Genomic DNA, 18,416 nt, shown 5'->3' with positions numbered 1-18,416 from the left:
GTCTGCAAATCTAAAACATCACACAAATAGTGTCTAAACTTATTATTTTTTGCAAGTTACTTGCTTTTTCTGCCTTTAGTTTACTACCTTGCTGCTTAGTTCTGGTCTTCCACCACTGCGGAACTTTCTGGGTCATGCAAATGAAAGCTGTTGCAACAGTGGTAAACATGTGGGAAAAGGTTTTCATTGCAGGAAATCATTGGTGCAATTCACCTGATATTGAGTTAAACTCTTTTTAACTTTTCCCTGTGCTGAGGTCCATGTTTCGTTTCAAAACAGATGTACAAATTTTACGAAATATTTGTTTATTTAATCTACTTATTCAACGAAAGAATACAAATGAAGACAGGTATCCCCAAAACATGTTGGAAAATATGTAGAAATAGGTTTTTGAAAAACATCAAATCACATAATCATACGGAGCACAACCAATTTGCTGGTCCAATCTCCGAAATTCAGATGCATATTCATTTCTGAGGTTTAGGTATATCTTCTCATGTCCCATTGTTAATTTCTTGTTGAACGACCTTTGAAGGCAATAATGAACATTTTATTCAGCAAATTACACTTTTACACTCATACTTCACTTACATTGCAAGCAAATACACAACATCCCTTTTTCGAATAGGATCCTGTGACTCGTCAAAGGCGGACTGTGCTTTTTGCAATTCTTTTATTATAGAATCAAGTTCTAAAATATTTTCTGAAGTTATATTAATGTTGGTAACCTTTATCAGTATTTAGATTTACTTGTTAGTGTAGGTTGTTTTTCTTTTTCCATTATGGCCCGCACAGCAATTATAGTAAATTTGTTACGAAGTTGCAGAGAAGAGTTTGACAAACACTCAAAACACACACACCTTAAACAACTTAAAGCCAATTCAACGGAGTTCAGATGAATCTGCACTCCATAAAACAAATCATTATAATAAAAACAATTACAATTACTGCTCAACATGTCTTACCTGCAATTGAGCAAGTTTAAAATATATAATTACTACAGCATCATTGAAGTAGTTCTGATGAGCAAGTGATAGAGCATCCAGATAATACTTAAAGCTAGATGAGTGGTTACTAACATTGCTTGCTAAAATATCTCCCAATAATATATAAGCCTGTGCACAAAAGAAATTCCCTGGTCAGACAAAAATTATTTATTTAAACTGAAAGTTGGTGCTGCATAACATAATGCTAGTCGGACAATTATAACTAACTAAAGCAAAGATATTGTGTTATTAGCATTTATTTATGCTAGTTTTTAACAAGTACTATTAAAATGTTAATGTAGGATGCATATTCTTATGTCTTGTTAACTTATCTTGTTGTTTTATTTGCCACAGAAAAGCAATTTTACCTTGCATTTTATTTCAGGGTTTAGATTCTCAGAAACCGATTCCATTTTGAATAAATTCATCAATGTGGAATGTGAATCAAGCTTTTCCCCTTGAGATGCTAACCTACATGCTTTACTGGAAATATAAATAGTCAAAACGTTAAAACACAAGGGTATTCATTCATGAATTAGGGCATGTGATTACTATAACAAAGATTCATGTTTGTCAAAACCATGAACAACCAATTCCGCCTGTGATGCCTCAGCACTTCGACACAATTTAAGGCAAGTTTTGTGCTGTACACATGCTTCTGACTTTCTCCATAACTATTGAAAGCAATTGTACATGGTCATAAATCCAACTTACCAAAAATATGAGGATAAGTATATACTCACATGGGCCTGGGAAGAATTAATTGGAAATCTGCCCTTGGCATGTTGCAGTATTTCAGCAGAGGCTGCTTGAAGACCTTCCTGTAAACAGAAATTTGGGCCCTTGTCCAATAAACCCAAATGAACAGCATATATTTCCTGTCACTTTTAACAAATACTTCCTGTGAACCGATGTGGCATGGACCGAGCATTTTGTTAAACTTATTAATTTACCCTTAGAGTTATTTAACAAAAGAAACATAAACACATTTGCATACCTCATGAAGTAGTTCAAACAGGTGACACAGTGCAAGTGCAACATCATCCGAATTGTAAACATTTTTATAATTGTGGCATTTTCTGCTAACCACTGTTTGAAGGGAAAGTGCCATTTGACTGTAGAGTATTGCCATATGCCTTAAAATCATACTAAATGTTATGTATGCAATTAAACAGCTAGTATTACTGTTATACAGGCATGAATAAAAATGACAAATTCAATAAATATTAAAAAAAAAAATAAAAGACAATAAAAAGTGTGTATCCTACAACATTATCAAATGTTGTTTAATTACCGTTTGCCATACATTTTCCATAATGAGGCTTTATGTGTAAAACTCAAAGACATTAGATGTGACAATGGACGTGTGCTTTGCAGAGCGTCAGCTGCTGCTAGAGTTCGAAAGATTCCACATGGCTGTTCACCTCCCAGAGCTTGCTTTTTCATGTGAGTTTGAACAGCAGTGAATGCAAGGTCCTGATGAACATGTGTAACTATTGGTAAGTAGTTGTGGTAACAACAGCAATAATAGAATTACCAAAAGGCTCTGTTTTTTAGCAGGTTTGATGATTTCTTCTGTAAACTTGTGGTGGTTGGTGTTTGGTTGGAGATGATTCACAAGAGACTAAAAATGCAATTAATATTTCTGTGCAAATTGCAAGAAAACTAAAACGTACCACAGCATTTTGAAGGCACACAATGTCTTTTGAAATTTGGGCAAGACTAATTGCTTCTTTGGCTGCTGCAATTGCTGCCTTCTTGTGGCCAAATTTAAGGTGCAACAAAGCAAGATTTAATGCTGCAAATCTAAAACGTTTTGACAAATGTGTGAAGAATTTAGACAAATAGTGTTTTGTTTGAAAAAGTATGTGATATTTTTAGCTTCCTGCTCAGCAAAAGCAAATAATGAATTGTACATAATTATTTTTACCTATGTGTCTGGTTCAAAGAATCACTATCTTTAGAAAGTGAAGACTTGCTATTGTGTCTTATAAAAAACATAAACAGGCTGTCCATAGCTCCAGCAAATTCTTTCACTCGCAAGTTGTTCAGGTAACTTAGGTAGTGCTGAAACAGATTTTGTTAAATTGTAGTTTATTAACTAGTTTCACACAAAAAAAGGTATTATTGATTACAAACACAATGTTATGTTCATAAATTTTATTTTTCCCTTCTTGATTAACAGCATTTGCAGGAATATTATTGCCCATAACTGTGTCTATGTTTTTTACAAAGAATTTCATTTACCGACAGAAAATGTATTACAGACCCCAAAGCAGAAAGCATAAAGTTTGACTTACAGCTTGTGTTAACTCAGGATTGTTAATCAGAAGTTGCCTGATTTTTATTTGTAGGGCAGTTGGTGACAAAGCTTCTGCCTCCTTTTCTTCAATAAGCGCTGCTTGTTGAGTGAAAAAGTACTCTGCTTGCCTTTGGGTTAAATATTCATACGACTCAAAATCATCACACCTGACAAAATAAATTAAAAATGCATTGATAAAATAGAAAGTTTTACTTGAACCAACATTTGTATAAAGTTGGGGACATAAAATAGTTGGCAAAATATGTTAATACGATTTAATTGTAAATACATGTGAAAATTACAGGTTAACAGCAATTAAACATATTGGGAAAATGTTACTTTTCTGATTTTAAGTCTGATGGTTTAAGGTCAGGATCAATGCTTTCTCTGCTGCTTTTGCTATCCATTTCACTTTGGCTTTCTAGGTCCATATCATCAAGTGTGACAGTATTGTTCATCATATCTGTACTGCCACCAGAATTTTCTAGATTTTTCCGTTGTTTGTCCACAATCTTTTCTGACAAGCTCTGAAACAAAGATATTAGGTTTTATAAAACTGTCAACTTACCTATGTTGGTTTTACCTTTCTGGAAGTACCCTGCGGGGTGCAATATTTTACAAAGCTGTTAAAAAAGGGTTGTATTTCACAAAATGCCATTCTCTCATGATAGACCAGCATTCTTCTACAAAACTGCCCTAAAAATGCAACAATTTTACAAAAAAAAATGTGTACATAAGTGAAACTAATGTGTTTACATTGCAAATAAAATTATTCAAACAACAAAAACTGAAAAATCTTTTACTAAAAAATACATACAAAAACACATACCAAGTAGTCCTCTTTCATGCAAGATTGAATCCTTTTCTTCCAGCACATTTGAAGAAAGGGATGCAATGAAATCTTCCAAAACAGCAAAGCTGTGATAATTGCAAATTTTATCAATCAATTCCGTAAATGCACTGCAGAGTACTTTTGAACAAGACCCAACTGTTTTCACAATATCCTGCAACACAAGAAAATAAAATGTATTTGGCAAAATTAGTCTTTTGCATTAACGAACTTTATTAAAAATAATGTGTAGAAATTATTCTGTAACCTACCTTAAAAGTGCCATCTGGCTGTTGAATCCAAGAAAGTAAACATCTATCAAGATTCCGTTTACTTGTCCATCCTATTGATTTAATCGCATTTAAAATGGTAAAAAATATAGGATAGGCCTAATTTAAATTAGTGCAAGTACTGTACAGTTTCGCTTCATTAAAGAAAATTTTCTGTTACGCTTACCATTAACAAATTCCATTCTTGGGTATTGCTCGTCTTTGCCGTCATATATGTCAGCATAACATTTAATTAAGATTAAAAGGCTCATTCGGTGGGATGTTATGTGTCCATTTAAGGAGGTATCCCCATTTAAGGTAAACATTTTTTACACCTTAGACCTGACATGTGTTTCACAAAAAACACGTTATTGAACAACTTTCAGCGTTTGTACTTGACTTCTGACCTCGTTGGCCTTCTGTGCCATCAAAAAGGAGTTTAGTGTCGTTACCGCCATTTCATCTTGAAATGTTAATGTGCGAAGTAATTTTCAGTGTTGCAGAGTTTTTTAAAAATTTTAAGAATTTAAAAACAAAATGCTTAACAAGTAAACAGAAAATTATTTTATAATTTGTACTTGAAAATGTAAAATTAATTATACTCAGTAGTATTTGCGTAGTGCCATTGTAACGTCTAATATTTGGAACACAAAATTTAGTTTTACCTAGTTTTCATCACATAAAACACTTTCTGGCAAACACATCGACAGAAAAGGAAGTATTTTGAAAGGGTAATCCCCGTATACGCAATTGTATCAAAAATTTTGTTTCTCAACAAAAAACAATATGTTAAAGGGTTACAAGAGTTTATTGTGCCGTAACACAAAGTTTTCCCTCAAATTAAATTTGACGTGCGGTCAGTCCTTCAGGTAATTACTTTTTGATCTTGACTAGTAAATATAGTACTTTTATAAAAGCTTGTCAGAAGAACATATGTCATACTTTTTAGGTGGAGATGCCTTGATGAAGACACTTTAATAGGAGTGTTCTCACACCGCGTGTGGCTCCTTCGTCAACAAAATCATCAAATACAGTACAAAGTTTTGGCCTGCTTGCATTGGTCAATCATATCTGATAATGATAAAGAAACCTCAAAAAGTGAGTTAAAAGCAATAGTTTGTATTTTTGCCCAACCAAACTGCACAGAATGAGTAAATCTATACATTTTATGAGAAGAAGTATTTTTTCAAGTAAATTAAGCAAAATCAATATTTTTGCGTGTTTAGAAATAACATCAGCAATAAAAGGTGTAGTATTCTTACCCGGCAAACATTTTGAAAGCACAGTTTTTAGGAAAAAAGAAATCAGATTCTTCCTTGCAAAGTTTTATTTCTACACTTCAATATGTTAATGGTACTACTAGAAACTGCCATTGTGAAAAGTTTGAAGAATCTTTAATTAAGGATTATTTACAATCTGATTTCAATTGGAATGAGCTGTTGTTGCAATGGAGTGACAGAGATAGGTAGTTTTAAACTCAATATATTGTGGTATGTCATTTTAACATGACCGCACCATTCTTTTACTAGAAAGTTTTTAAAGCCTGAAGTTAAAAGCCACGGAATACATGTTCTCCGGCAAAATCCATTTGAAACCTTGATTTCATTCCTGTGCTCAGTGAACAATGCTATTTACAGGATTGTGCCAATGATTGAAAAAATGTGTAACACATATGGCAAAAAAGTATGTGCAAATTTTTATTACTAGCTGTCATAATAACTTTTCACATGAATTCCTGACAGGTTTGTTGGGTTAACAGTACATAATTGTAATTGTCCAAAATATTTCAGTTGTTTGAATGCCATGATGTTGTGCTCCATGACTTTCCAGACATTGAAATATTGGCCAATCCCGAAACTGTTCAAGGCCTAAGGGAACTTAGTTTTGGCTACAGAGCAGACTTTATTGTCAAATGTGCCAAAGAGGTTTTAAACACACTATTTATGAAGATTTTGCTTAATAAGAACTGGAGTTTTTGTGTTCATAGGTCTTAGGCAAAGGTGGTGAAGTGTGGGTGACCAACTTACGGAATGAGACATATGAAGCTGCTCATGAAAAACTGATTATTTTACCAGGTGTTGGCCGCAAAGTTAGTGAGTTGCTTGAAGAACATGGAAAACTATTTGAATTAATTGTTGCACATTAGGTTGCAGATTGTGTTTGTCTGATGGCACTTGATAAGCCAGAAGCTGTTCCGATTGATACTCATATTAGGCAAATTGCTTCAAGAGAGTACAACCACCACATCCAGACAAAATCTCTCACACCGCATGGATACAATCAATTAGGTATCATAGTGGATTTAAAAAAGTATAATAAAACTGTTGTATGTATTGTATATTTACCCTTGCTATGCAATAATGTATGCATATTTTTTTACAATTGACACAAACTTGTAAATGGCAATCATTCGATTTAGCAATCAACAGATTGTTTTGCCCTCTTTAGATTGGTGAACAAAATGAATCCTCATAAAATCTATTTATTTATGCCAGGTGGTTTCTTCCGGTCCCTGTGGGGTTCACATGCAGGATGGGCACAAGCAGAACTATTTGTGAATGAAATTAAGCAGACACCGGAGATATACAATTTCCATCCCCACGAGATATCCAAGAAAAAAAGGCAATGATTGTTCAAAGCTTGCGGTGAAGGACGCATATTGGTATTTCTATGAAAATTAGTTTTGGTGCTGGGAAATGCCCACCGTGTAGACCTGTGTCACAATGCAAAGTCATGCATCACCAAGCAAAGCAGTGACGCAATTAAGTTAAATTTACGGTTGAATGGGCGCACATGTGCGTGCTGTTGTCATGGCGAATTTTAAGGTGTTTGGGGCAGTTTTAGTGTGGTTTTGAGCTATTCCAATTAGGTAGTAACTTGCTGGTGGGTGCTGCTGAAATTTATGTTGAAAATGGAGCAAAAAAATCAGGCTGTGTTTGTGGCAAAATGAATCGTTTAAGTGTCCAATCATTTGTGATTTTATGAAAGATCCATTTCATATCTACAAATTTTGATCAAAATTAGTCTCCGAAAAAATGGTTTAGCCACCCCCCTAGGGCCATTTGCCCCCCTGGTTACTCAATATTTTGGTTAAAAGAGCAACCAAAAATGGAACTGGATTTTGCAGAAAAATGAATCGTTCAACTACCCACTCATTTGCATTTTTTTGTAAGTTCCAACTCTTCTCTATGCGATGGCATCAAATTTAGTTGCTGAAAAAGTGTCAATGCCCTCCCCCAAGGGCTGGGTATACCCCCCTGTTGGTCATATGATCTTCCAGGAGGCCCAAAAAGTCCTTGCTCTGTACAGTCTCATCCAGGAGCAATTTTTTTTTTTCAACTTTGTAGAATTCCAGGTCCCTATGTAAGTCACAAGACCCATCAACGGTCATTGGGAAACAAGCGGAACAGTCGCTAGATGCATTACAGCCGAGGGCCTTGAACACAGGATTTCTCCTATCTAATACCCATATAGGTCCTGAAGAGCAGACATACTCACACATCTTTGTTAAAACATCACTTTCAAAATCTACAGACAAACATATGAGTTAGTCTTTAAACGTACTTTAGTCCATACAAGTTCATGTGAAATAATGTTTTTTTACCCAGTGATACTAGTAAGCACGATACAAAACTGCAGTTATATGAAGTGAGGATAAAAATGTTAATTGTGATCATTTACAATAATACCCTCATGCAACAAAAGGTTAAAACAATCTCTACTAAATGAGGTTCCAGACTCTTTTTCACACCAGGTTTAATGGGACTGATAAAGAACAAAAATGGTCCCCATAAGTAACAAAAGATGTGTTATGGTGTAGTTCTATGGGCGTCCACGGAAAAAAATCAGGGGGACCTCTGGATCCCCATGTGTAGTTTTACCAAAAGAATTGTTTTGGAACTAGTCCCTGTGGCAAAACTTCTTTCGCAAATTGGAGCCTTTCTCGCTGATCTTTGCTTCCAATACAACATTTCGTTGTGGATTTGTTGGATTCGAATATTCACAACGATGTGTTTCTCAACATCATAAAAAACTTTTTTGTCACAGAAAACAAGCTTCGCATAAGCACGATGTGGTAAATAAAATTCAAAAAGCTTCTCTATTAATCGGAGGAAACAAGTGCTATTGAAGTAAACCTGCAACGCCCAACATTGTTAAATTGACGCAGCAGTGCGTTGTGACGCTGTATGTGGTAACCTCCGCCCTATGTCATTTCATGGGGCTTTTTGTAATCCGCCAAATGCGATCCATCTCGTCAAACGGAAAACAGGTGATTTTGAGCATGGTACCTTTTAGGCGTATTTTAAACATATAAGAATACAAAATCAAGATAACTGTACAATACGAAAAGAGCAAAGGTGCTGGAATGGTAGAGGTTACACTGTTGGGCGACTACTTGACTTGAGTTCGAATATTGTCACGAAGCGTGACTAATCGACTTATAACTTAGCGTTGCGGAATGTCATAACTCGGATCGCTGCCACAAGCGGTTTACGTGAAGGCTGCACCTTTTCTGACAAACCAACGACAAATAACTGACGGGACGACCAAACTCATTGATCCCACACCATAGAACGTGTCGTGAGGGACGTCTCAATGAGTCTTCTGGGTCCAACATTTTCGTAAGGCTCTCCCTAACACAATATAAACTCACTGTAACTCCACACACAAACACTTTTTATGAGGAAACTTTATTGGGAATTGGATAATTTTAATTGCAACTGTCAAAAGGAGAAAGGCTTTATAAAATTTAATTTTCACAGAATATGTACGTTAACTTGATAACCTCTACAAACCTACAACTGTTTTATTCCAGCTGTATTTTAATTAAGAATTTGTTGCAAGTGACACTAGCTTCAATAAACACAACCAATTGCAGTTTCTTTTGAATAATTTCAAAACATTCATTCTGCTGAGGCACTCACGTAAAAATGTGGCATGTAGGCAAACAAGAAATGACTAATTGCACATCAAGCACAAGAACAAAATAATTTAAATTTATAAAAAGAGTCGGTTGCCAGAATCCACATTTAAAGTTGAGGAAATGGAAGGTCAGTATTATCGTGAAATATTAACTGTTTAAAAAAATTTAATGAAAATTGGTACTAACAAAAAATTTACTGATTGAAATAAATAACAAGGGATCAACTGAACAAAACTTAACAAACTGGGAGACTTAAGCACTTGATTGAAACAGTTGTGGGAATAGGGGCATGTGTTAAAATATTACACCTGATAACAAATATAAATTTTGGTAAATATGGAAATGATGCTTCATAGATTGCTGTTCAGTTTGTCTTTTCTTGTTGATATTTTAGACTATTCGGAACTTTCGAGGTTTTGAATAAATTACAACTCAAGTGACAAAATTATGCATAACAATTATAATAATACTTGCAGGTGGGCCACAATCCAATAGCTTTAACACAATGTGATAAATGAAAACAAACATAAAATGACAGGTTGTTAATGACAGTGTTCATTAATATCAACAATTACTGCTTTTTTCCAGCCGAAGAAAAAATAGCCCAGTCCCGCTCCAACAACAATTGATATGACCAAATATCCATTGTACGACATGAATATCAACATCAGAGCATAGCTCACAGTTACCTGTATTAGGTGTAACAGGGTTTGAATCCAGTGTGATGCTGAGCACATACTCTGTCTGCAAAACATATAGTTTTCACTAAGTCAGATATTTAATATATCAAACCAAACATAAATTTATTTTGACACTAATTGTGAAGGTTGCCACTGCTTTTAAACATTAATGTTAGGGATTTGTTGACATTCAACTTTTTCCGACATAGATGACAACAAAAATCATTAGGCAAATTAAATGGTGATATATGCTGGTTTGTACAAAATACCTGAAAGTCATGGAAAAAAATTGCTATAAATTGTGTGTTTATTCATTTAAATGTAGTTTTATAATCCTAATGAATCATGTTATATGACATTGGAGTTGCTCTTACTTTAATGTATACTTTGGGCCAACATAATGGGCATCATGTCCATTTGAAAATGCTTCTGATTTTTTTCCCTTTGCAATACTCCTCTTTAACAAAGTTTCTCGCAAAACTTTGAGCCCTTCATACAACATGGCAATAATGCAAACTGCAATGCAAGCACCGACCATACCTGAGAACAACACACAAACAATTTAACAACTACTACTTCACTTAAACAAAATAGTTAAAGAGATGGTAAACAGATAATGTAATTGTACAAAAGTTGAAATATAGTGGAATAAGGGTACCTCCAACAGAATTCACTGTCCATTTTTCGAACAATATGGGAACATCATTCACACCAAAATAAAAAGTCATGTGCATCTGAAATATTAAATTAAATTACAAAAATTGTTGGATGTTTAAGTGGCACAACTTCATCTGTAAACTTCTTTTAAAATAAGCAAATAAATTAAGTTTTAAAGAAAGCATTTGAGAAATCTCAATGTCATAAAAGGAAAAGTTTTACATTCATCACATGAGTCAGTTCACATCCTGCTTACCGGAAGTTAAAAGGAAATTACTTTTATGGCATTTATGTCACAGTGTGACAGAGATTACAAATCTGTCATGTAAGGGCACATGACTCATATTGTCATGCAATTAATCTTTTTTAATCTTAAACTCATTTCCTACTCTTGGGTTTTGTGAATTGTGTCTTTACACTTAACTGACAGCAACAAAATAATGCTTACTGTATGTCCTGTGTCGGAGTGATGTGAATGGTCCATGTCCATCGTTGAGTTCATATCACTCATAGACATGGTAGTGTTTCCCATCATAGGCATTTCCATCGCGTGATTTTGATGATCCATAGTTTTTAGAGTACAAATTTATTCCCTACTTACACAACTTTAAGAGTAGAAGTACAGTAAGAAAACACATCACTGCAACAGGGTGTATATATATACTTTTGGTCCCTCTTAAAAATTGACATTAGTTTTTTGCTCCACAAATGACATGTACATGGTCAGATTTGAATATTGTACGGTATATACAGAACAAAGATACATAGCACCAATATAAAACAACATTGACATCACTGATTACACAGAAAATAACTACAGCATGCATTATCCAAACTGTACCGTGACATATGACAAGAGAAGAAAAAACAATCAGAAAATATAAATATATAGAAAAATACATGAGAACTTGTGGTAAATGGTGGCTAAATATTTATATACAGGTTGATGTGAGTAAAAAATATGCATAAGCAAAAAAGTACTGCAAGCACCAAAAATGGCAGGAAGTTTAGATAAACTGTATAATAAAATCAACAACACTTCACACATCATTATTATGTGTGCCAAATATCCAATAATTTCTTGAAAATCTTAACAAAAAACCTGTTCTTGAAATGACAATAACCAATAACAATAAATATCGAAATTTATCAAAACAAATTAAAGGTCTTGTTAAATCAATGTCATATGTTGGACAAAACACTACAATATTTGGAGTACCACAAAAAATGTGCAAATAATGAAAAGTACACAACAGCAGGAAGCATACAAACCTGTGCAATGAGATAAACAATGGCACAAAATTTTTACACAAACACAATTGCCAAAATTCAAGCATTGCAACTAAATAATAAACAACATTCTATTATTGGTTTAAATACTGACTAAAATCTTGCTTAAAGTTCAGAGGAAACATAACTATGATATGGTACAATTTTTGTTTTCCTGTATTTGACTTGCTTTAGATCGCATGAGTTCAGCCAACTCTGACTTTTGAATGCCCACAAGCCCCTCATACAAACCCTTCACTGCATTTTCCTCACTTTTATAGCTACAACCATGAAGCCATATTAGGAGCATTCTATGTCCATGCTCTCGATAACTTTTGCTTCCAGTATATTGTTCTTCAATTGCTGCCAATTGTTTGTCAGTAAAGCCCCAGAAAAAAGCCAATTGCTTCCACTCGATTGCTTTCAAATGTTTGGTGGCCAATCGAAACAACAGTGTTCTAAAGTGTTGTGTTGATGGTTGATTGTCAGGTTTAAAACTAACAGCATTCTGATGTTGGATTTGCAAACCTTCATTTTCAGACAATTTAACAAAGTGACGATATCTTTCCGCTTTAATTATCATGTCAACTATGGTGATATAATTGCCCCGGGAAGCCACATCTAAAGGTGTTTTTCCTTTTTGATCAACGAGTACTGTGCTGGAATTCGCAACAAGTAAAGACTGTGTAATATCACTATGGCCATTTTCAGCTGCAATATGTAGAACTGTTTCATTTCTAGCATCTGCAACACTTGTATTGGCACCAGCCTTGATCAAAAGGTTTGTTACCTGGAGATTGTTTGTCATAACAGCAAAGTGAAGGGGAGTTTGGTTGTGTTTGTTACCAGCATCAATATCTGCATCATAATCAATTAGTATCTGAGCAGCTTCAACATGGCCATCTTTTACAGCAAAGTGCAAAGGACACATTTCCTCTTCTGTTTCAGAATTGACATCAGCTTTATGTTTCAACAGCTCCTTACAAACCATAGCCTTTCCTTCTTCTGCAGCCACATGTAGTGCTGTTTTATGTTCTGCATTCACTTCCTCAATATTACATTTTTCAACAAGTATTGGTATCACTTCATGATACCCATGATTGGAAGCAATGTGCAAGGCTGTGTTTCCTGATTTATCTTTTAAATTTGCTTCACACCCCAGTTCCAAAAGTCTTTTCACCAAGCCTGTTCTACCATACTTGCATGCAATATGCAGGCTGGACTTGCCACTGTCATCAACAGCATTCCTATCAAAATCCTGCATTTCTTCAGACAAGACTTCAATAATTCCCTTGTGATTATTCTGTGCAGCACAATGTAGCCATGTAAATCCATGCTTATTTCTGGAACTCACACTTGATCCAACTCGAAGCAAATGTTCAAGGCAGGACTTGTGGCCAAACCATGCAGCCCAAAGCAATGCATCCATTCCAAATTTGTCAGTTAAATCAATGGTGGCTCCATCATCTAACAAAACTTGCACAATTTCTAAGTGTCCATTTCCAGCGGCCCAAAGCAAAGGTGTTCTATCATGTTTGTTTCTGCAGTTTAAATCAACACCAGACTTAGCAAGGCGGTCAACTATGTCAGCATGACCTGTTTTGCAAGCTTCATGTAGCTCCCTCTCATCTCCAACTAAAATTTCATCATCTGCATCAAAGTTGTATCTTGGAATGGAAGAGGTGGAAGGCCTGCTCTGTGGTGAAGCTTGTCTACCATATAATATGCTGGTAGCACTTCCGATTGAGTCTGTCTCATATTTAACATTTGGAAAATTAGGAGATATCTGTCCACTGTTGGATGTCCTGGTTGGACTTACGCTGCCAGTTGTTTCAGACACAGAAAGTACACTATCTGACTTTTTAGACAGTGATATTTTACTACTATAGCCATTGCCATGAATATGTGTAAGACTCTTTTGTTCCTCCTCCACTAAAGATGAGTTTTCAGACATTTTTAAATTTGACCCAATCTACACACATAAGCTGTTTGACATGATTTTCAAAATTTGGGCTTGGCAACGTAATTACCAAATGTTAAGCAGTACACACAACAGCTACAAGCCTGCAAAACAGACGAATGTCATCTTTAGGTTTGCTGTCTCAATTTGAGTAAGCTTGTTTGTCAAAGAAAGTTTGTCACGATCTTCTATTTACTTACCAACACATAACATTCCTGAACTAACTTACTCCGGTCCCCGCGTCACGTCAACTTCTTTGGACGCTTGTCAAGCACGAATGACTTTCATTGATAAAAGTATGTTATTTTATGACGCGTTATTTTAGTTTTACGACTTCGACAAAACAAGGTCTTGTGTGCTTTTATATATGTGTAAATATATATTGGATTTCACAATGACTAATGGATTGTGGCTATACTGGCAAAGAAAATGGATGACAAATCAATTTACTTACTTGATTGTCACACAAAAGACGAAGATTTGTTACTTCTTTTGAAACATCTTTTACTGTCGGCCCGCAGGCGGTCGCTTGGGGGTGCAGTTATGTTGTCGAATATGAGTGAGTTGCTTCGGCCAACTTAAATACACACAACCAAAAACATCTAGGAGTAGGTAAAGCCAAAAACTATTTTATTCCACTGGTCCCCATGGTTATTCCTGTGGCGTTTGGAAGATTTTGCACCTTGCTATTGCTATACTAACCATGACCACCGAACTGAGTTAAAAAGTGGAACAGGTTTGAAATATTGGGTGACATAAAACATGTGGGTGGCATCAGCGTAATGCTAATTTATATATAATTATTGCGTCGACTTCAACCGAAAATCCAAACGGTTGGGAACCTGTCATGTAACATGAAGACCCTGAGGTTAAACCAAGGGCGGAGTCAGGAGGTGGGGGATAGAAAGATTGTCCCCTAGATTGTGTTGGCACTTAAAACACCCAAAACACTGCAGTGATAGACAAAAGGGTTGTCTAAGATTGATTTTCGTTCATCGCTATAGCGTGTGTAACAGACGTCACAGAAACCAAAGTGCTTATATTGCGTAATGTATTGTGTGCAGCACTGCACAAGTATTGCATAAAAAAACTGATTTAGTCATCGAATGTTCTCGAGTAAAGTGATTCATTCAACATCCTGTTTACCACATAAAATGTTCTCCTATATATGCTTATGTCACACCACACCTATGTTCTTGTATTATGTTACTTCAAGCGGCTCATGACATCACGTGACATATTGACCAATTAGCTCTCAGCATGGAGAGCTTTAAAAAGCCCAGTGTGTACCTGTAAATTCCATCTATTCGATTCGATTCTACTCGTAAAACTGTTACACTGCTATTATTACTGAGACTCTACAACCTATTCGCCGGCTTGGGATTTATTCCCACAGCCTGATAACAAACTGTTTGTTCGAATTCAACGGTTTGCTGACGTGCTTTGTATGGCGCGTGCAATGTTGCCTATTCGTCTGTTGACCGAAATAAAAACCGACACAGTGCAACGCAGTGGGGATTATATAGGCTAGGATACTGCAAGCATAAACTATAACGGTTTCGGCTTGTTTTGTAAACCTGCAGAACTTGGTAACGCGCCAACTGCCACATTAACTTGACTTTTTTACAGTTGCAACGTGACATTGCGACATAATACTGAAAAACTGCTCACGTGAATTTCGACAAATTAAGACACAAAACATACAATGACGTATTTTTAATCTCTGCTGATTTGAAGCTCGAATACCCAGAAATGTCTTGAGAACGACTAAAGCAACATTGCCCAACCACAAAATTTCCAACTTAGTAATGTAGTAAAGGAAGCTATAGTTCCTTTCAAAACGCAATTATATGAAAGGTATTTTATGCGCTTTGCCATACCGTCTTTATTTCTACGACCTGTCCTTATTTTTGAAGTTGATGTCTTAGAATATGCGAGCGTTCTTATTTCTAAGATTTTTTTCTTAACATTTAAGTCCTTATTTGTGCCCTGTATACAACATTAAACTATATCATGGTATATTTTTTTGAAAAAAAACATCGCCATTTTTTTGGAAAATACATTATTTTTAACTGTTAATTTAACTTTGTCGACCACCAGTCATATGGTGGAGAAAAAAATAATAACTTTGTATATGCCCCCGGCGTTCATCTAGCTTCTAGCACATCCAAAACTAATACATATATCTCCTGTTTTCCAGAATTGAATTGTTTCTGGTGAATAGCAGTGTAGTCAGCGACGTGCTGGTGATCATCGAAATTGTACTTGGAACCAAGTCCGACCACAATATGCTAACAATACCCTGTGTTATTAACGAACTAAAGCCAGTCGTATAGCCTACGAGGAGAGGCGATCCGATAGGCGGCAATTATACTAAAACGAAAACACGCCAGTAAACGAAACGGATTGAAAAAAAACAAATTACTTCACTGTTGACTGAGATTATCCACCTTCAAGGTAAGGCTAAGCGTAAAGGCATGGAAACGTGGCAAAAGCCAAAAGTGATTTTCACACACAATTAATTCAAAACAAAAAGCGTTATTATTCAAAAAAAGGATTGGAAAACGCTTCGAAAAACGACATGCGGGAAAAACACAAAAAACATCTATAACGACTTTCCCGTCGAATTCTTTATAACCTTTTGTGAATATAATAAAAGGATGTACATAGATGCGTGGACCCTGATTCCTAAACCTGTGGAAGATCTTCTGCAGCCCCAAAACTATCGCCCGGCTATCAAATTGTAAAACATGCACTACAAGATCGCCTCAAAAGTTGCCAATACTAGAATACGCTATGCTATAGGTGGGATGTATCCAAACATCAAAACGGCTGCTTATCGTTTCGGTTTACATATGTTGTAATATTCACAAGCTGTTTGACGTTGTTGTGGTGCGCAATAGAATACTCATTTTGCACTCTGTGTTGAATTCGTACCCTGCGGTTAAATTGCATTCGCAGAATTTTGGTGTCGGAATGTTAATTGTGTTTCCTGCTATAAAGGCTGGTCTCGCATTACTTACATTCATTCTATTATTTTGTAGTATTCGAATACAACATGCATAATTCGCATTTACCAAGCTAATTGACACCTTAAAGTTGGGAATTTATTTATGTAACTTTTTTCGTGTTTTGGGTGTAGAAAAGTTTAGTGATTTTATCATAGACCCTATAGTCGCCAAATCCAGCATGAATTATCTTTGGGTGCCGATTTGTGGTCAGTAGGTTTTTTTTCTTACTTAAATTCGTCATTCGATTATAAAAAAGGGCTCCAATAAAATCTTCACTTCCTTAATTTTTATGCAAGTAATAAAATCCACCGGGACAATATTATTGTTTATTCCATAGATGGGCAATCTTTCCTTAGCATATATAAGCTATTTATAGCCTACCCTTTTTTTCACTAAACTGAGACATACCCGAATCCGCAAAAACGTATGATTACAAGAATTATTGGCTTAACTCACTCTAAACAAAATAAGTGACACTATTTCCAGCGCCATATCATAGCCACTTGTCCTTCAGCCAAGCACAATCAAACTGTAGATTGTTCATGTATATTATACCCTTTCATGAACGAGTTAGTCGTCCCTTTGGAAGCTGAACAGAGCTGGGATGAAAGAGCAAGATGGACAGCGGTTTGTTTACCCATTCTGCAATGACCCTGATGATGCAGTAGTGTGTGGAAGACCAAATGGAATGGAAGGCCTGTTGGCTAATAATGACCGGAATGTCTCTCCCAACTTTCTCTCTGCAAGATTCACCAGCAAACAGTTTAATCCGAATAAACAGTTTATTTATTGTCAGGCTTGTGAAGTCTTCTGGCGTCTCTCTCAGACTGGCTTCTCTCAAGGAGAGTTAAAAATTCTCCTTCCGGAACAAGTTCTTTTACATTGCGGATAATTTGTCGACTCGAATCATCTAGAAACTCCATGCGAACCTGGGTACATTGTCCTTGTGAACCTGTTCTTTCGACCACTTTAGCCAGCTTTACTGGGGGAGCAGTACGATCCATATTGACTGCGAAGAAACAAAATCCCAAGATTGCAAACAGCTTGTTGCTCAGTTATGATGACAGTGTCTTGTCGCAGAAATAATATAGAGTCGAATTAACATAGACTGGCTTGAATATGCAAATCCGCTGCGATTTAAAAAGTAGATCACGTGACATACAACTGCGAAACATAGCGGAAGAGAAAAAGGGCAACGTTGCGCAATGACAGTGAAAACTTGTCTTCCACTAAACATGCGGCTCCGGGGGCGTCAGTTGCCAACCTTTGGTCTATCCTACGTCCATATGGCGTAACAATTCCACTTCTTTAGTTTTAATGAATTTATATTTTTAGTACCAACTAAATTAAACAAGAAAACGAAATACAAACTATAAAGAAGGACAAAGGAAGACTTGTAGGTGTTTTTTGTCTCCTTGGAAGACATTTAATTTCTTGAAAAGGAGGGCATGTCCTCCAAAAGGAGTAGCCTATGTATGTTAACTTTAGAAACGAGTAATAATTTTTATAGAACCACTGCTACAAACGTG

General features: G+C 35.7%; 4 protein-coding genes across 6 annotated transcripts; 1 reads left to right on the top strand and 3 right to left on the bottom strand.

The window, feature by feature from the left end:
* Window positions 1–259: 259 nt before the first annotated feature.
* Window positions 260–4,825, bottom strand: LOC145914255 (anaphase-promoting complex subunit 5-like). 2 transcript variants are annotated; one of them, XM_083002056.1, is made up of 18 exons: window positions 4,574–4,825; window positions 4,390–4,460; window positions 4,118–4,292; window positions 3,872–3,984; window positions 3,628–3,815; window positions 3,287–3,455; window positions 2,917–3,053; window positions 2,663–2,792; window positions 2,524–2,610; window positions 2,281–2,462; window positions 1,984–2,122; window positions 1,730–1,807; window positions 1,539–1,660; window positions 1,355–1,469; window positions 966–1,115; window positions 751–901; window positions 592–703; window positions 260–527 (listed from the first exon to the last, which is right to left on the bottom strand). In XM_083002056.1, the coding sequence occupies exons 1-18, from the start codon at window positions 4,710–4,712 to the stop codon at window positions 401–403; spliced, it is 2,385 nt and encodes a 794-aa protein (XP_082858182.1). In that variant the 5' UTR covers window positions 4,713–4,825; the 3' UTR covers window positions 260–400. The 2 variants fall into 2 exon arrangements, with proteins under 2 accessions (XP_082858182.1, XP_082858183.1); XM_083002057.1 differs by having other exon boundaries at window positions 592–691.
* Window positions 4,826–5,128: 303 nt separating this feature from the next.
* On the top strand, window positions 5,129–7,863 carry LOC145914258 (N-glycosylase/DNA lyase-like). 2 transcript variants are annotated; one of them, XM_083002061.1, is made up of 8 exons: window positions 5,129–5,255; window positions 5,336–5,484; window positions 5,680–5,851; window positions 5,916–6,069; window positions 6,177–6,311; window positions 6,374–6,475; window positions 6,533–6,674; window positions 6,882–7,863. In XM_083002061.1, the coding sequence occupies exons 1-8, from the start codon at window positions 5,173–5,175 to the stop codon at window positions 7,013–7,015; spliced, it is 1,071 nt and encodes a 356-aa protein (XP_082858187.1). In that variant the 5' UTR covers window positions 5,129–5,172; the 3' UTR covers window positions 7,016–7,863. The 2 variants fall into 2 exon arrangements, with proteins under 2 accessions (XP_082858187.1, XP_082858188.1); XM_083002062.1 differs by having other exon boundaries at window positions 5,336–5,501; window positions 5,688–5,851.
* A 1,210-nt stretch (window positions 7,864–9,073) lies between these two features.
* LOC145914362 (high affinity copper uptake protein 1-like) lies at window positions 9,074–11,241 on the bottom strand. Its single transcript, XM_083002184.1, has 4 exons — window positions 11,096–11,241; window positions 10,649–10,724; window positions 10,365–10,530; window positions 9,074–10,054 (listed from the first exon to the last, which is right to left on the bottom strand). Exons 1-4 carry the CDS (start codon window positions 11,213–11,215, stop codon window positions 9,853–9,855), a joined length of 564 nt encoding a protein of 187 aa, XP_082858310.1. The 5' UTR covers window positions 11,216–11,241; the 3' UTR covers window positions 9,074–9,852.
* Window positions 11,242–11,252: 11 nt separating this feature from the next.
* Window positions 11,253–14,081, bottom strand: LOC145914361 (uncharacterized). The gene has a single exon (XM_083002182.1). It carries the CDS (start codon window positions 13,868–13,870, stop codon window positions 12,065–12,067), a length of 1,806 nt encoding a protein of 601 aa, XP_082858308.1. The 5' UTR covers window positions 13,871–14,081; the 3' UTR covers window positions 11,253–12,064.
* Between the last annotated feature and the right edge of the window lie 4,335 nt (window positions 14,082–18,416).

This window comes from Ascidia mentula, chromosome 9 (assembly GCF_947561715.1).
Source record: "Ascidia mentula chromosome 9, kaAscMent1.1, whole genome shotgun sequence".
NCBI classification, from domain to species: domain Eukaryota; kingdom Metazoa; phylum Chordata; class Ascidiacea; order Phlebobranchia; family Ascidiidae; genus Ascidia; species Ascidia mentula.
This window is presented reverse-complemented; position numbering and strand designations above follow the sequence as displayed.